This window comes from Gymnoscopelus microlampas, assembly GCF_963454915.1.
Source record: "Gymnoscopelus microlampas genome assembly, chromosome: 3".
NCBI lineage: Eukaryota > Metazoa > Chordata > Actinopteri > Myctophiformes > Myctophidae > Gymnoscopelus > Gymnoscopelus microlampas.
In genome coordinates this window covers 22,139,031-22,156,799 of record NC_139940.1, presented here as the reverse complement: position 1 = coordinate 22,156,799, position 17,769 = coordinate 22,139,031, and the positions used below count along the sequence as shown (strand labels likewise).

The window sequence follows — 17,769 nt, the reverse complement described above, 5'->3', positions numbered from 1 at the left end:
ACACACACACACACACACACACACACACACACACACACGTGGAGAAGTGCAGGAATGCACTCACAAACATCCTCCATGTTACAGTAATTTAACTATTTGTAATTGTGTACAAATGTGGAACCGTAAGGGTCCATTTGGTTACAGGCTCAGAGTTAAATCAACACTGATGATGCATTGAGACGTATCTAGGAGGTTTCACGCAGCACATGACTGGTCTTTGATGAACGTATTCATTATGCTAAAGAGCACTGTGAGCCTGGGCTTCCCTCTGCCTTCAGGAAAGGTTAACTCAGGAGTGTTTACACAGCATGGCTAGAGCCCGTGGGAGCAACCCAAGCACTACAAACTCGTCAGTGTTAATGGAACCAAATCAGGTCCATTTGGGTACTAACACTTAAGATTTTACTGTGCAGGTATAGCATGACACTTGGCTTGGGTGTCTTGGGTTAAAATAAAAAACAGCTCATCAATATCAGTCTACCAAAACTGACTTAAAAATATAGTTCTGTAACTATATAAAATGTTTCTGCAAAGTTACATAGGGAAACCTCTCATTTGACATTGATGTATTTCTTCTTCCTTTTGTTTCTTAATTCCTTTTCACCCTAATTTAGTCATTATGCCAATATTTAGTCCCCACAGATTTCTGTGTGTTGTCACTGCTGTTGTATCCTACTGACTCAACTGCCAGTGAGGAGCCCCCACCGGGAGGACGTAGAGCCTCCGTCCTACTCCTCCCGCCCTGCTGACAGGTGCTGCCCCAGCCCGTAGAATTACGCGTTGTAACAATTATCACTCTCCCCGCCCGGCTTCCCTCCCCCGAACACAGGCCAATTGTGTTCGTATAGACGTTCAACAAAGCCGGTTGCACCACGGTGGATTCGAACTGTGGTGGTGGGCAGCTACTTTGGTGCCGCCCAAGCGCTTCCATTGATCTAATATTACACAATAGGTAGGTATTTAAAAGGTAAAAAGACCGGACTTCCCAGTTTGTCTGGTACTGTCCAGGTTACAAGCCGGTTGTCCTGATTCTCGACAAATATCTGTAAAACACTAAAATGTCCCAGTTTTCACCTCAATTTAAAACAAAAACAAAAATAATCATATTTGATATAATAATCATAATCATAATAATATACCTGTACTTGTTTTAAGTGTTACACAGACATTTATCTTGTTCTGTCTCACAGTATTACCTATAGCCACCATCCGAGGTGTTGAACGGTGCAGTCACTAGGTGTTCTAAGCGCTAAAATAATTGTCATTCATCCTTATTTTATGGTGCGTGTACATGTGTGCATGCATCATTTAAGGGTCCCGCTACACAGAGCCAAGCATGCAGTCTCTGGCGACTGTGTACAAAGTCGATGCTCGCGTAGACTGTTTTTGTAACATTAAACTGAATAAAACTGGATAGTAACACAAGCTTCCCTAACTCACTTTTCTCCTCCTCTCTTTCTTCCGTCTCACTCTCTCACTTTCTCTCAGTAGCAGAGATTAGTGTGTAATTACAAGGGAGATCAGCATAAAGGGGAAAAGAAAAGGAACAGTATATACAGGAGAGGAGGAGGAGAGCGGGGGAGGAGGTGGCGGCGCAGCCGTCATCATGGACGGACTGATTGTCTGCCTTTAATCCTCAACCTCATTATCACCTCCAGGTCCGGCAGCAGCAGTAAATGAATCTATCTGCTGAGTGTCAAATCTTCACACCTTCACCCTAGCGATCACCCCAAGGTGCAAATACAAGAGGATGGAGTCGAGAGAGAGAGAGAGAGAGAGAGAGAGAGAGAGAGAGGGAGAGGGAGAGAGAGAGGGGCCCCATCATTTTGTCAACAAGATCTCCATATTTCATAATTAAGTAAAAGCAAAGTACCATTATTTGCTTGGTAATTAAAACTGATTAAATATTTACATCTTCTTTAAGGTCAAATCGGTGAAAAAATGGAGCGGGGAGAGCTGAGAAGGGTTTTGGTGAACTTGCATTGGGTCTCATTTATTTATATTCAGATATTAAAAAAATATACATACAAATACAATCTTTTTTTTTTCTTTCCCAAAAAATGTTTGAGAAACGAATGACACGATCAGTTCTGTGGTGTATTGTGAATCGTGATCATTTGTATGTAGTATTGTCATTTATGTGTTGCCTAGATTTCATGAGCCTTGGGTCCTTGAAATCAGTTGAAAGAGCTAATCGAAGAGCTAATATAAAAAAACGGACCAGAATAACTAGGTTTTTACTCACTAAAAAACTAGATATGTAAAACATGAGGGAGTGAGTACTATAAAAATAGTGACGTAAAATTATAATTTTGAAAAAAAAGTGGTATTACAAAACAAATAAACATGTATGTGCCATGTCAAAGTACACACTACTAGTACTACCCTCTCTGCGAACACTTGATGTGTACTCAATAAATACATATATTCATTTATTTACTGTTTTGTGGAAAAAATACTACTACCACCCTCTGTTTATACTTTCAAGACGTGCATTAGTATTTATCATTTCTAGCTTCTTCTTGCATATCTTTATATTTTGAGTAAATGTTTCTATACTGTTGCTTCAGTAGAATGCACCAACCTCACTGAGATAAATGTATCGTACAGTATGTGCAAACATATTTGCTAACAAAAATAATTCTGATTCTGAACATACAACGTATTTGACCATCAACAGCAACTTGCAATCTGTCTTCAAGATATACAGTACTTTGCTTCTTCTGTCATCCAAGATCCACATCATACATCTACTCTGAGAAACAGCTTCCAGGATGAAAATGGCTCGGTGATAAGTTGCATTATACTTACTGTGCAATGGACACGAACCCCTTGGACAAATCCAACAAAATCTATGCTACCTTGAAATACTAAAATCATGCATTATTGAATTGGCAAGGATAGTGTGTAATAGAGAGATCCTAAACCCATTCGCCCCTGTAAATTATTCATTGAATTCCAATAACAGATGGTATCATTTTCTTAAAATATCTCAATCATTTTTCACAAAGTCTTAAAATGGTATAGAACAACAGAAATGCATTCTGTGTGTCCCATACAGTATGTTGACCCGAAAGGCCAAAATAATACTTTGGATTGACCGTTTGTGTTGTGGAACGCATGCGTAAAGTGGAACACCTTTGACTAAAGAAACGAACTGATCAACATTCAAGCTACATGTGTATTCTTCACTTACTTACTTAGGCCTACTTAATTACTTACTTATTCTTCACTTACACATGCTATATTGAACTGAGGAAAGATACTTATTTTCCAGTGCAACAATCCATGCAAAAAACAACATTTAATTCCATCAAAATTACCATTGCTTTCTTAACAAACCACTTCTCTTGCAGACCTGCGTGTGCAAAGAATGAACTATAGAAACACAGTTGGCTAAATGTTGAACTAAAACCCGGGTAAAATATGATAATGAGTACAAATGGGATTATTAGGAGACTGTATGTCATCAGTTTGACAGATACATGATGTCAAACTAGCCAAGCAAATTCAATTACGCCTGCAATTACTCCCTGGCGCTAGTGGAGACGTATTGGAGATGTTAAATATTGATAGAAGCATAGATGCCACAATTTGTTCATCTCCAAAGGTGAACACATCTCCTTGAAGTAATCACAGCTGCTAAATATGAAGCCTGTCCATTAGTCACTCTGAACCCCAAAGTAGCTACACAATCTATTGTATGTTTGTATTTATAAGACACAGTCCTTTAGATAATGTTTCAGATTATTTAATTATTTTCAGGTTTTATCATTTATTGTAGGCTACTATCGTAAGACATGTTAAACACTTAAATGCAGGTCAAGATGGTCCAGAATGTCTAGTAAAAGGTGCATTTATTTTGTGTCATTTACCTTTGCTCATGACAACAAAAAAAGACATGACTGTTTCCCAAACAGTGGGTCGGAACCCATATTTGGTTCAAGGTCACGAGTAAATATTGCTTTTTTTATTCGTACGTTTAAAACATATATACATATATATTACTTCAAAAGATTAAAAAACTTAAAATATATATATATATATATATATATATATATATTAAAAACTATTCTAACATTTTTTAAAGGTATTTCATGAATACAATATTTTTTTAAAATAATTTCCATGAAAAACATTAAAAAAAAAGAAGTAGTGAAGATAGCAGATCTACAACCTCACAACACAACACGGCGCGAAGCGACGCGTTGTGAGCTTGTAGATCTAATTTCTAATTTCTCTTTTGGGTCTTGAGCTAAAAAGCTTGGGAACCACTGCTCTACACTGCACTGACTGATCACACTTTACCATTAACATTAACGTTTCACGCAACTCCAGTTTCCAGACTGGGTATTTCAGCACACATAGTTTTATGCAAACCTTTACATCCTAATGGTGCGTTCACGAACACTGGCCTGAGTGGACATGATAGGGGCAGAGGTGTTGCATCATTTTACACAGTAGCTTAATTAATTGGCTCAATTAAATGTTCAAATTGATGTAAATTTTACACGCACGCGCACACACACACGCGCGTGCGTGCGCACACACAGGCACGTGCGTGCGCACACACAGGCACAGGTACAGGCACAGGCAAACGCAAACGCACACGCACACGCACACGCTCACGCACACACTTAATGTCAAGGAAATATAATGAATATGCATGGAGATTAGCATTTCTGTTTTTCTTTTTTCTCTTTACAAATAAAAATGAAAACAGTAGAAACGGAGAAGAAATATTAGATAAATTGTTGGCTAAATCAACTACAACTACAGTAAAAATTGATAATTAATACAAGCAGCGTTATTAGGACATGGATTATCACAGGAGATCGCCAATTAAAACATCCCAGGTAGGTTGAAAAGCTACCACATCTTTGCATATTTGTGTTTCTTGATGACAAGACACACGCTCACGTGCACACACACACACACACACACACACACACACACACACACACACACACACACACACACACACACACACACACACACACACACACACACACACACACACACACACACACACACACACACACACACACACACACACACACACACACACTCATACCTGCTGTTAAATCTCTCCGGGTGCTTCTCTCTCATGATGTGAAAGCGGTGCGCAATGGAGGCATCCTGCAACAGAGAAACAGAACATGGGTAGCTGTGATTTGTCATTTTGTATACTTTAAATGTTTGCACATCTGCTTTAACATCCCACAACGAATGTCCCATGAATTCACAGCAAACATGTGCATAGAAATATCACAGGCCAACACATTTAATAAAGATTAAAGGCAACTTTTCCCTAACTCCCCAAATCACTGCACCTCAGCAGCACACATGTCGTACTGTATGCATATTCATACATACATGAGCACAGATAGAGGGGCGTGTTTGTATTCCTGGCCAAGTGGAAGGTGGCGGTGGGTTTCAGCCAGGGATATGGGGGTATTGACAGAAAGCCTGATGAACAGCACGCCGTCTCCACACTGGCTAATTAATTAAACACACATCGTGAGTAATCACAGCTCCCGACCAACCTACAGGATGCTGCCGGCACCCCTGGCAACCAAGTTGTTTTCTCTCTCCTTTCTCTCTCCACCTCTCTCTCTCTCAAACAGAAACACACACACACACACACACACACACACGATTATATTACACGATTATATTACTAAACTTGAGGACATCAAAATTGTAGGGTGCCATTGAAAATATTTGAAAAATATCAAATCTACAAGTCCCGCTACGACACATTGTGAGCTTGTAGATCTGCGATTGTTTGAAGCATAAATCAGTAATAACTCTAATCCCAGCCCCTTAACCTCTATGCCTAATCCTTATCCTAATCGGTAAGCCTAACTCCCCAAATCTTATTTAACCATAACAACTACTTATTTTGTAAGGACGAAGAAAATTGTCTGTCTGGTTCCTCTTCTAGTGTTCTACTTGGCACTTGCAAGTGTAGTGATTACACACACACACACACACACACACACACACACACACACACACACACACACACACACACACACACACACACACACACACACACACACACACACACACACACACACACACACACACACACACACACACACACACACACACACACACACACACACACACTATTTTTGGGGTGCTCTCAACCATTATCTCGCCCTTTTTTCCTTCTCTCTTTCTCTGTGACTGGGGGGCACTAAGTGTAGCCACACTACAGCTCTGGGTGTTAGGTAATAATACAGTATGTTACATATGTTAATGCATGGTAAGGTTGACAGAAACGCTTCTGCAATATGTTAACCCAACTACTACTTTTTTTTTTCAATAAGTTGAACTTGAGCTTCTTGAAAGGTGTTTGTGGTGTCTCTAAGGCCTTGGTTCTCAAACTATCATGTCAAGGACACCCAAATTGATATGTTTTGAGCACACGGACCCCCATCTGAAAATATTCTGTGGCAGGTTTATGTACATGTGTCTCCATAAGAGAAGATTTGTGTTGTTAAATATATTCAAAACTATTCAAAATCAAAGATAGCTGATAGGCTATTTTCAAATAGCCAAAGTACTGGCTTTTTTAACGCATGGGGACTCCCTGGAACACCTTCAAAGACCCCTGAGAGTCCCTGGACCACTGCTCTAAGGGAAATGTGGTTACAGTGGAAAAAGTGGTAAATCACCAGGATTGACTGCTTAGCTCACTTGTATTGTCATGTCACCCTCTCTGGTCTAACAATATTTATGTTAAAAAGTGTCACAATAATAATAATCAAGGAGGAATAATTTCTCCATTCCTTTTTAATGTTTATATGAATGATTTATCATTGATGTTAAATGCATGTGGGACAGGGTGTAGAGTTGGTGACTCGTTAATTAATCACCTGATGTATGCAGATGATTTGGTCATCTTTAGTCCATATAGTGCTGGGCTACAACAGCTACTGAGGATATGCTCACAGTATGGCTTTGATTTTAATATAAAATACAACGCTAAAAAGAGTAAGGTCATGATTGTCCGAAGTAGGGAAGACAGATTATCTACCTTTCCTGACTTCTACCTGGCTGGCACTGCCCTTAGTGTGTGCAGTGAGATTACTTATTTGGGACATATTATCTCCAATGACCTAACAGATGACAAAGACATCTATAGGCAGCGGCGTAAGCTGTATGCCCAAGCAAACATGCTGTGCCGCAAATTTAGCATGTGCTCAGTACCTGTGAAGATCTCACTGTTTAGATCCTTCTGTACACCACTGTATACTGCCCACCTTTGGAGTCGCTTCAGGCAAGGCAGCTTCAGGCGCCTTACAGTGGCCTATAATGACTGCATGAGGCTGCTGCTGAGAGCTCCAAGAAGCTCCAGTGCAAGCCAGATGTTTGTTAGTGTTGGGGTACCCACCTGTGCTGCTGTGCTACGCAACCTTATGTATAGGTTTATGTGTAGAGCATCGGAGTCAGTAAATGACATAATCGCTGTCATAACAGACCCCACACGAAGCTCTGTCAGGTTCACCTCTAGATTGTGGAACCATTGGCGCACATGTCTGTATGTCAGAAACTGAACAATGTGAGCTATTTGCATTATTTTTATTTATTTTATTTTATTTTCTGTTTTTACTGTGTGGTGTTGTTTTCTTGTGATATGGATCCTCCTGGGTCTGAAATAAAGATTGAATTGAATTGAATACTGATTAATAATTAATATTATTAACAAAAATATGTTTTCATAATCATTCACACATTTTTAAATCATAATTACCAATAATACGGGACATTTGCATTTTGAAGAACTTCTAAAGCAGTGGTCAATCTTGGTGTAGTCTTGGGGTAATTTATGGGGTTATCAGCAGCTCACACAAAAAAACGATTTTATTGTAATAACACATTATCCTCAGATCTAGTGCATTTCCTCTCTCCTCCTGTCTATGCTGTGAGGTCAGCTTTTTTATGAATGGTCTGAATTTCTATAGAGCCTTTATCCAAAGCACTTTGTGTGCTGCGCAAACAGTGGGTGCAATCATACGGTACAGTGTAGAAGGACACCTGATTCGGATGCTATCAATGCATAGAATGGGAGATTATCACGTTCTATCAGACCATTGAATGGGCGAAGTAGGCGACCTACCGTCTACCCCGCGATTTATCAGACCATTCAGTGGGCGTAATCAGGAGCTACTGACCTACCGACGGAGATGACTTAAATACTTTAGTTTCGGTTTTGGTTTTGGTTGTTTCGGTTTCGGACCATGACGGAGGCGCGCAGTCTCAGGCGAGGTGGAGCCCCGCGACGGGCCACCGAAGGAGCTAAGGCGACTGAGTTGCCGTCCGGAGCGGTGCGACCCTCGCCTGTGCCTACTCAGCGCCGTTCGAGTTATGTACCGATATGGACAGAATCGTAAATATTGTTGTGGGGACTGCTCCGCCTCCGTCGGTAGGTCAGTAGCTCCTGATTACGCCCAATGAATGGTCTGACAAATCGCGGGGTAGACGGTAGCTCGCCTACTTCGCCCATTCAATGGTCTGATAAAACGTGATAATCTCCCATTCAATGCATTGATAGCATTCGAAGCCGGTGAGAAGGAACTTAACTGCTCATCGGGAGCAGAACGGGGTTCAGTGCCTTGCTTGACACTTGACGTGAAGCCAGGTGAAGCCGGGGATCGAGGCGACGACCTTCCGGTTTCCAGACGGCCGCTTTACCTCCTGCGCAACTGCCGCCTGTTGCTTATGACACATATCACTTCCGGCTTATTTAGATCTCTAACTGTTTTGAAGGCATCTGGTTGCTCAATGAGAGCCATTACATGCACACACGCACGCACGCACGCGCACACGCACGCACACACACTGTACATACAATATCGTTGCTGTCGGGCAGAAACCATCTCCATTTTTTTTTTCTTTTTTTTTTTATAAATCAGTGCTATTGAAAACCCTTTACGTCTGTGTGTGGGTTTTACAAACATTGAATCAATGAAAAGTATTACAAAGCGCTTCTGACTAAACCTTCTAACTCCATTGAATCCTCAAAACACTCGTTCAAACCACCTCCAACTTGGTGAGTTAAGTGGTTTGCCCCCCATTGATTAGAATGACCATGTCAGATGGTTAATCTCCACATTATCCCATTCAATCCGGGAACGCATCTGTGTCATTTTACGATTTCTTTGGCTATTCAAAAATAGCAGATCTACAAGCTCATAGTGTGGCACCAAGTGCCGCGCTACAAGCTTGTAGATCTGCTATTTTATTTATTTTTCAAAAAATAGCCAAAGAAATCTTAAAATTACCGACGCGTTCCCGGTCTTAATGGATTAATGGTCAAAAACCTCCTAACTCCACTTGAGCTGTATTTGGGTAAAGGGATGATAATATAAGGACACGTGGGCGGCAGTGGCTCAGGGGTAGAGTGGCCGGTAGATGCGGTTCCCAGTTCGATCCCGAGTTACTCCCCCAGAGTTAGTGTCGAAGTGTCCTTGAGCAAGACGCTGAACCAGTGGTGTAAAGTAACTACCGTATTTTCCGCACTATAAGGCGCACCGTCAGTGCGCCTTATAGTGCGGATGCGCCTTATAATCCGATGCGCCTTATATATGTATCAATATTGGTTCCCTTGGTTTCCGCACTATAGGGCGCACCGTCAGTGCGCACCGTCAGTGCGCCTTATAGTGCGGATGCGCCTTATAATGCGGTGCGCCCTATATATGAAAATAATACATTTATTGAAGGTGCGCCTTATACTCAGATGCGCCTTATAGTGTGGAAAATACGGTAAGTACATTTACTCAAGTACTGTACTTAAGTACAATGTTGAGGTATTTTTTACTGTACTGGAGTATTTCCAATTTTCTGTACTTTTACTTCTACTCCACTACATCTCAGAGGCAACTATTATACCTTTACTCCACTACAATTATTTGAAAACTTTAGTTACTAGTTACTTTGTAGATTGCATGGTTTCCTCTGCCACAGGTGTATGAATGTGTGTGTGAATGGCTGAATGTAATGCACAATCTAAGCGATATATAATGGACCATTTACCATTTTATTTTACGTTCAAGTATCTGACAATGTATAAAGTCACCATACCAACTTTGATGCAGTGTTGTGTTGTTCTAAAAACATGTTTTTTTTTTTCATTTCCTGAAAAGTTAATATTTTGGACATAGCTGGTTTCTGCCCGACAGCAGAGATATACTGTACGTATACATAAAATAAAATTGCCGAACATAATGCAGGAGTGGCCTGAGGGGGGGATTTATGTATGGTGTGGGTTACTAACAGTAGAGTACAGGTTCCAAAAGCAAAACAAAACACAACCGCAGGAAAGTTCTCGGTATCTAAAAAGAAGTGGGAATAAGAGTTGCAGTAAACTTTTTGGGTTTGTTCCTCTCCCCATTCCACTGAAGCAATCTGCTTTGACCCTCTCTGCTTGAGTGGTATCGTTGGAACCACAACCACAGGGAGGACCCCCTGCTAGCGCTCAGTACAAAAATATCGCAGAAGCCAAAAAATTAAAATAAGAAAATCAATGGATCCTCTCTTGATGTCTTTTATAGATGCTGTAAGGAGAAGACCAAAAGAATCCTCCAAGATCCCCGCAGACTCATCTTGTGCTTCAACGCGAGCCAGAAAGGTGAGATGATGGATATACAGTATGTAAGAAAGAGATTGTAACTTGATTTTCTTACAAACGGGGCAATAGCTGAAAACAAGAAAGCAAAGTCGAAGAGAGGTTGCCTCTCTTTGGTGTGGAAGATCGGTACAGATCGGTACAAGTGGCGCTAGAGCAGGGCAACAGTAAACACCTACTGTATCTCAAGGAATCAAGAATGAATAAAGTGCATTGTCACCTCACATTGATTGATGATACACTATTTGTATAAGGGCTGCATGATTATGGCTAAATGGATGATGCTGATTATTTTTAGTTTAATATTGTATACTGTATATATTACTGTATATATCATGATGATTTTTGGTAGAAAGAAATATTTGAATAATTTTCTGTCTTCATTGCTGTGTGTATTGATGCCATGTGTAATGGCCTCTGTGATTTGATTGTGCCTCTGAGGTGCAACAACTGACCAAATTAAATGTTTCAATTCATTGTTCAGACCGCATAATTGCGAACCAAAATCCAGATTTTTTATTACTTTTAATTAATTGTGCAGCCCAAATGTATATGCCACAGTATTCCAAGTGCTAATACTATCTAACTATTACATAGTATTTCAAAAGATTGCCACACACTTATAGAGCACCGAAGTCTGACGTAATTTACACATACTACCTGGTTTGCGGTTTTCCACCCCCATTCTGAATTCCCATTGACGTCTTTAATATCGCGTAAAATAAGAACTGTGTTCCAAAAATAAACAAATGACCCCGGCGGTTTGACTCTTATGGATATGAAGCATCAACTGACGGTGAGAAAACGATAAAGTTACTTACGCCGAATTAGTTAAATTTTCGCCAGAAACAGACTGTATCAAATATAAGTGACTGACTATCATAAACTCTACAGAACCTCCTCCCTGACATTATCACCGAGACAGTTTGTTTATTTTTGGACCACAATTCCACAAATGAGACGATTCTAATAGCGGTTTCACACTACGGCCCCGGGTGCGCACCCTGGGCCACTTGGCTGATGTTGTGGTAGTGTGAACGTTGCGTATCGTTCCCCGAAACGGATCCCCGTTCCGTTCCCGAAACCACCTCCGGAGGCAGTCTCGGATCCGAATCATGCGTCCTCGGAGACGGTACGCTGCAGTGTGAAAGCAAGCGTACTGTTTGACGGAAGTGGCCCGCTATTTGGAATAGGTGACAGTATATAAACTCGACAAAAACAGTCAACAAAAAGACGTCGCAGGTAAATCCACAGGGGTTCAACCATGGCCGGATCCCGCGGGTTAATTTCATCATTAAATTATAAAATGAACCCGCGGGATGATGAAAGATTTAGTACCGCATCATCCCGCGGGTTAATTTTATCATTAAATGACCAAATGAACCCGCGGGATGATGCGCTAAAACCCGCAATATTTATATATAAAACTTATTTATTTATTTATATAAAACATTACATACAGAAATAGAATGAGAGCGCGAGATAGAAAGAGAGGCCGTGTCATGGCCATATAATGACAGCAACAATATATATATATATATATATATATATATATATATATATATATATATATATAATAGTATATCTTGTGGAGTTTCAGCTACTATGCATCCCAGAAATATATAGCTTATAAGGCTTTGTAATTTGAAATTTGTAAGTAAATATAACTCATTTAGATGTAGGCCTACGTAGGTTTATGGTTTCCCATGGACTATAGCAGTTTCACTCATGATGCAATTTCTCTTTCATAACAGATGCATACATGTGCCAGATAATCCCCACACAAAGAGAGTAAAAAAAGAAAAGACGTTACTTTATTTAGTAAGACATGAGAAACAGTACATGGAAGTACAATTCACAATACAAGGTTTCAGTCATTCAGTCCGACTTCACTGTATAGGCTAGTTGCCTTTTCATAAATTATATATTTTTGTACTTAAGCTGTCGTGAAAGTTTATAATATTTAGAGAAATGTAAGGTTTCAAATACAAAAGTAGTAGTTGTTGTGAAGGTTAGCAAACTGGACATTTAGACTGAATGTTTCCTGTATCCTCATCTTGCGCAAATGCACACAAGTGTTTCACCAGGTTTTATTTGTGTTGTTTCTCAAAAGCGTGCATCCGTTGTCTGTCAACAACACGCGCGCCAACAACACAGCAGTCTGTGCCTTGACTTCTGTGCGCTCGCGTCGCTATGCGCTCAGTGCGCTCCTGACTCTCTCCCCAGCGGCAACCCTATATTTATGCGCGACCAGCACAAACATTGTCGCATAGTTGATGACGTCTGTGTCCACTGGGGAAGCACTATGTGCATGCCGCCACCTATAGGATCGGGGGTATATATGCAAGTGTATTCGGGCGCGTTAGAGACTTGGCCAGTGTGAATGCTGGCCAGCCAAGCGCACTCGGAAACGGAGCGGTCTGGAGTGCGCACCCGGAACCATAGTGTGAAACCGCTATAAGATGACCCAATGTTATTCTCCATAGAGAAATTACTTTACGAACCAGGGGATGAACGAGTGACGTCAGGACTTCTGTACTCTATACGGTATTTGCCAAGACATATCGATGCTGTTTGTATTCAACTATTGTTTGAAACATTATGACTGAAAAGTAATCAGATACAGTAGGCCTAATATTGGAAATTCTGTCAAATGATCTAGACTTGACCTCCTCTGGTATTCGTCTTGACTCAGATGCCAGTGAGCAGCTCTTGACTTCAGCCCTGGTATAACCATTGATTATTGACATATAGCAGATAAACCATCAGCACCTTCATGTTCGTATGTTCAAAGCTTGTTTGACCCCCTTGGGGCAGTGGGCCAACGTCAATTCACTCACTCACTTTCCCCCTAGCTGCCCTCAAATAATTACCATTGTAAAAATCTGGCACCCAAATTAATACAGGACATGTGTAATGTCCTCTCATTGCTCAAAGTTTAGTCCAATTATGAGTGGCCCAGGCGGTTTGATGTGCCCTTTCACTAGGAGGAGAGTAATGGCTTTGACAGGAGCACCAGGATCATTAGGGCGACTGACTGCATTATGGTAGTGGAGCTAGCACAGTGATTAGTTCTGTCTCTCACCCCTAGCCCTGATTGAGATCATTACAATTCACGTCACTTCCACATCCTCCCAAAGGGATGGCTCCATTAATTCTCAATCCAACTGGGCTGTGACGGGGCTAAGGCAGGAGGTTAAGGGTGATTTTTACGGTGTTGCGCACCAAAAATAGCTGATCTACAAGACTCACAACGCTTTGCAGTGCAACGCATTGAGAGCTTGTAGAACAGCTATTTGTATCGATCGGCTACTTCGGTGCACAATGTCACAATGTGCAAAGAAGTACATCAAGCCCTTTAGGTTAAAATAGTTTAGCCTCTCTTTTATGAAAGGTTCATCTGTTTTCAGATATAAATGGCTTGGAGAGTGGAAGTTGTAAGGTGAGTGCTGCACTCCATTCATCATGGCACCAGTGGTTTGACTTTGAGGTGTAAGTTATCAATGCTTTGTCAGCTTTGCATGCCCCCTCCCCAAACCTTTTTTTCACATTGTAATTTAAAACGAGTCAATTCAAAATTCTGTGCTAATTAGTGAAAAGTCGAGAACAATTTGTGATGACACTCCCTAAATAATCGATACATGTGAACGTTTTGGTTGCTACTGCTGATCTTTTGATTTCGACAATGTCATTACAGAAACAATCTCTCTTCATCTGCATAATCTCTGAGGTAATTATTAGCTTGACTTGTGGCAGAGTTTTTTTTATTAATATTATATCGCACTCAATTCCATTGAGAGCTCAAAATCTTCTTAATCCTCCACAAACAACTTCATTTGTCATCATCACGCCTGCTGGGTACTAATCCCATTGTTAGAGCTAAGACAATAGAGTTATAATGACTTCATGTAAGTAGCCAGTCCAAAGTTCATTTTTAATAGTTATTCAGCAAGGAGAAATTCACTGGTGTCAATGATTCCCTGTTTCAAAAGACGAAGATTTTTGTATGGTGTGGCGTCTAAAAGATGGTGTGTGTGTGTGTGTGTGTGTGTGTGTGTGTGTGTGTGTGTGTGTGTGTGTGTGTGTGTGTGTGTGTGTGTGTGTGTGTGTGTGTGTCATATGACCTGAGATGACCAACGGTTTCTGGGAACCAAAAAAACACGGACAAATGTATCTTTCAGCCTGCAGGTCTGAGAAAGACACAGAAATCGGGTGTTCAGGAGAGGTTGCTGTATGAATTGTCTTCCCTGATTGGCCAAACCAAACCATCAGCTTCAGGGATTGGCTGAGCGCCACAGCACGTTTGTACCGCTAAGTCAGTATAAATCCCTGATTGGCTAACCTGACCCATCGGCTTAACTGATTGGCCGGAATACATCAGATATGTCATAAATGACTGACATCACAGGCTGGTCACATGTGAGCCACGCCATTCCCATATGGACCCCTAGATCCACATGATTTGAATCATTTATTTTGCCTTCGCGGGCCACAGTTGTGGCTGGAGGTATCATGAGTTTGGGTGGTCCGAACGTTCACATCCGTCCGTCCGCCCGTCCTAACCTTGTGAATGCGATATCTCAGGAAACATCCACAAAGATCAAACTCAAAGATATACTGATTAGAATGTGGTGGTCAATCAAAGGTCAAGGTCCCTGTGACCTTCATTATATATACAGTACTACTATACTATTGCAGTACCCGTTAGAGTACTTGAAGGCCAGTCTGGACTGGAGCAATGTAGAATTTGGGCAATAGTGACATCATATTGATGCTGCAACAGCAGCGGATGTTATCAATACAGACAGACAGACAGACAGACAGGCAGGCAGGCAGGCAGGCAGGGAGGCAGGCGCACACACACACACACACACACACACACACACACACACACACACACACACACACACTACTGAGGGAATTGTATTACATCTGGCACAAACATCCACTCAAGGACGAATTGCTTAGAATTTGGTGGCCAAAGGTCAAGCTCACTATGACTAATTCTAATTCTAATTTCGTCAAAGTCTTCACTTCACTACATGTCGTCTCTGTCAGGAGGAAACATTGTACTGTATGTCCAAAACCATTAAAAAAGATAGAACTGTGTTCCAATTGATTATTTAGTATTCGTTCGTGGGAGGGAACCTGTGTGGGGAGGGTTAAACTTGGCACAAACACTGTTCAGGGGTCTGCCACAGGCCCGGCGCTAGCCGACAACGGTGGGGTGGCGGATGCGTAAGTACGGGGGGCGATTTTTATTAATTTTTACCGACAGCAGCTGAAGTCCTTGTCATGTCTGTCTGTCTATCAGTCCCTCCTGGTACACAAAACACCACTGACCACTTTTTTAACATGCCGAGGAAGGCTTGACGCCGAAACACTATTAATTAAAAAGTACCAGAAGGTTTTTTTTTTTAACTGGCAGTCTTGACTTAGGGGGAGAGATGGTCCGGTTGAGGGGGCCCCCTTACACCGGTCTGTCATGAAAATAGTCACGAAAAAACAAAATTTCACACATATGGTGCACTACAGCAGTGTTTAACACTTCAAATGGCCATAACTCGGTGACCATTTCTCTGATCAGTGCAATATAAGCCAATTTTGGGCAGCGCAATAGGTCTTTTCAAAAAATGTGTAGTACAAATACTGCCTCGTGGTTTATAGTAAAAGATATTTCTGTGTACAAGATAGGAGATGAGCAGATGACATTCAATAACAACAACATGCAGCCATAAGATTGCTATAGATGAGAGCATTGAGTAAGTACCTAAAATATAGCAAATCCATGCAAGTCATTCTATGGCATTAAATAATAATTAAAATAACTGGCATATTTATGGCATATTTATGCCTTAAAATATTTTGTAATTTCTCATAAGTTTATAATGATTGACATGTAGACCGGGTAGTCATTCACATAGTAGCTTTGCCTATTCTGAGATTTATTTTGAAGTAGAACCCTTTCTGCTATACACATGCCCATACTGCATGTTCATTATCATTGGCAGACTATAACAGCCATTATTTTCCTCTATCACAATGTTAACAAGACCTGTCCTCTAATATCCTCTAATATCATCATTACGGCCCACGGCTGTCTGTGTTATTCGACTAGCATTTGTAAGGACATGTGTCACTTATTTCCCTGCAATGCACGAATGTCACAATATGGAGATGTCCCCTACCTCCCCCACCTGCAAATGTCAATTACCATATTTCCCTTGACATTTATCAGTAATGGCTGACACGAGCTATGTGTAATCAGTGTTATTATCGTGGAGATAGTCAGGGAGGGGCCTGCGTGCAGCGCTGATAGCGTGGAAGGCACAATGCAAAGCGCGTCCACTTTAGGGTGCTTTCATCAATCAGAGGTGAATGAGACTTAAACGCATCTCATTGACAGCTTAATAAGAGAAGTAAATAAAAGCCCTTGCTGTATAGATCATGTCATCACTCCTAGTTATGTATCATGTACGGTTTCTTAACCCATTAAGACCTGAAGCCGATTCTACAAATGTCTTCTAAATCCTAACAGTTTTCTGAAAAATCATATGTTGCTTATATCAGTGGTTCTCAAACTTTTGAGAACCGCTTTTGAGGACCGCTATCTCAAAATATGCTGTTCCAGGTACCCCCAGAAGCAAAGATTTGAGTTAAAAATGTTCTCCTTAATAAATGTATATATTCAAAGATTTGCACAAATGACGCGAAGTGACGCGCTATGAGATTGTATATTTTTGAATAGCCAAAGTATTAATTGACACAGATGCTTTACCGGTTTGAATGGGTTAAATCCATGCCTTGATTAACCACATGAACACGGCCTCCCTATTAGAATGCCAGCCTAGGTACAGTACATCACTGTTTATTTGCTTTTGTTATAATCAAAATAAATATGAAATAAATCACATTGTCCCAGCGGTACACAGTATATAACAGACTGACTAACTCACCACTCCAATGGAAAAATAGTTGTTGATGATGCTGTAAGGCACAGGGTCGCCACGCTCCTCCTTGTCTGTGTGTGTAAAGTCAATTCTCCAGCGATCCAGCATCACATCCGTGCTGTGCTCAATGTCCCGAAGAATCTTCAGTAGGCTCTCACCCTCATAGCCTCAAATAAACAG

The 17,769-nt window shown here is 41.0% G+C and overlaps 1 protein-coding gene across 2 annotated transcripts in view; it reads right to left on the bottom strand.

Moving 5' to 3' along the window:
- The window catches only part of dgkb (diacylglycerol kinase, beta), a gene marked incomplete at both ends in the record, with an annotated part of 72,780 nt that overhangs the window by 23,366 nt on the left and 31,645 nt on the right, over positions 1–17,769 (bottom strand). For both annotated transcript variants that reach the window (XM_084052860.1, XM_084052861.1), the window contains 2 exons: positions 5,075–5,139; positions 17,596–17,756. In XM_084052860.1, coding sequence (XP_083908986.1) covers positions 5,075–5,139; positions 17,596–17,756 — 226 coding nt within the window. The remainder of the gene's footprint in view (positions 1–5,074; positions 5,140–17,595; positions 17,757–17,769) is intronic.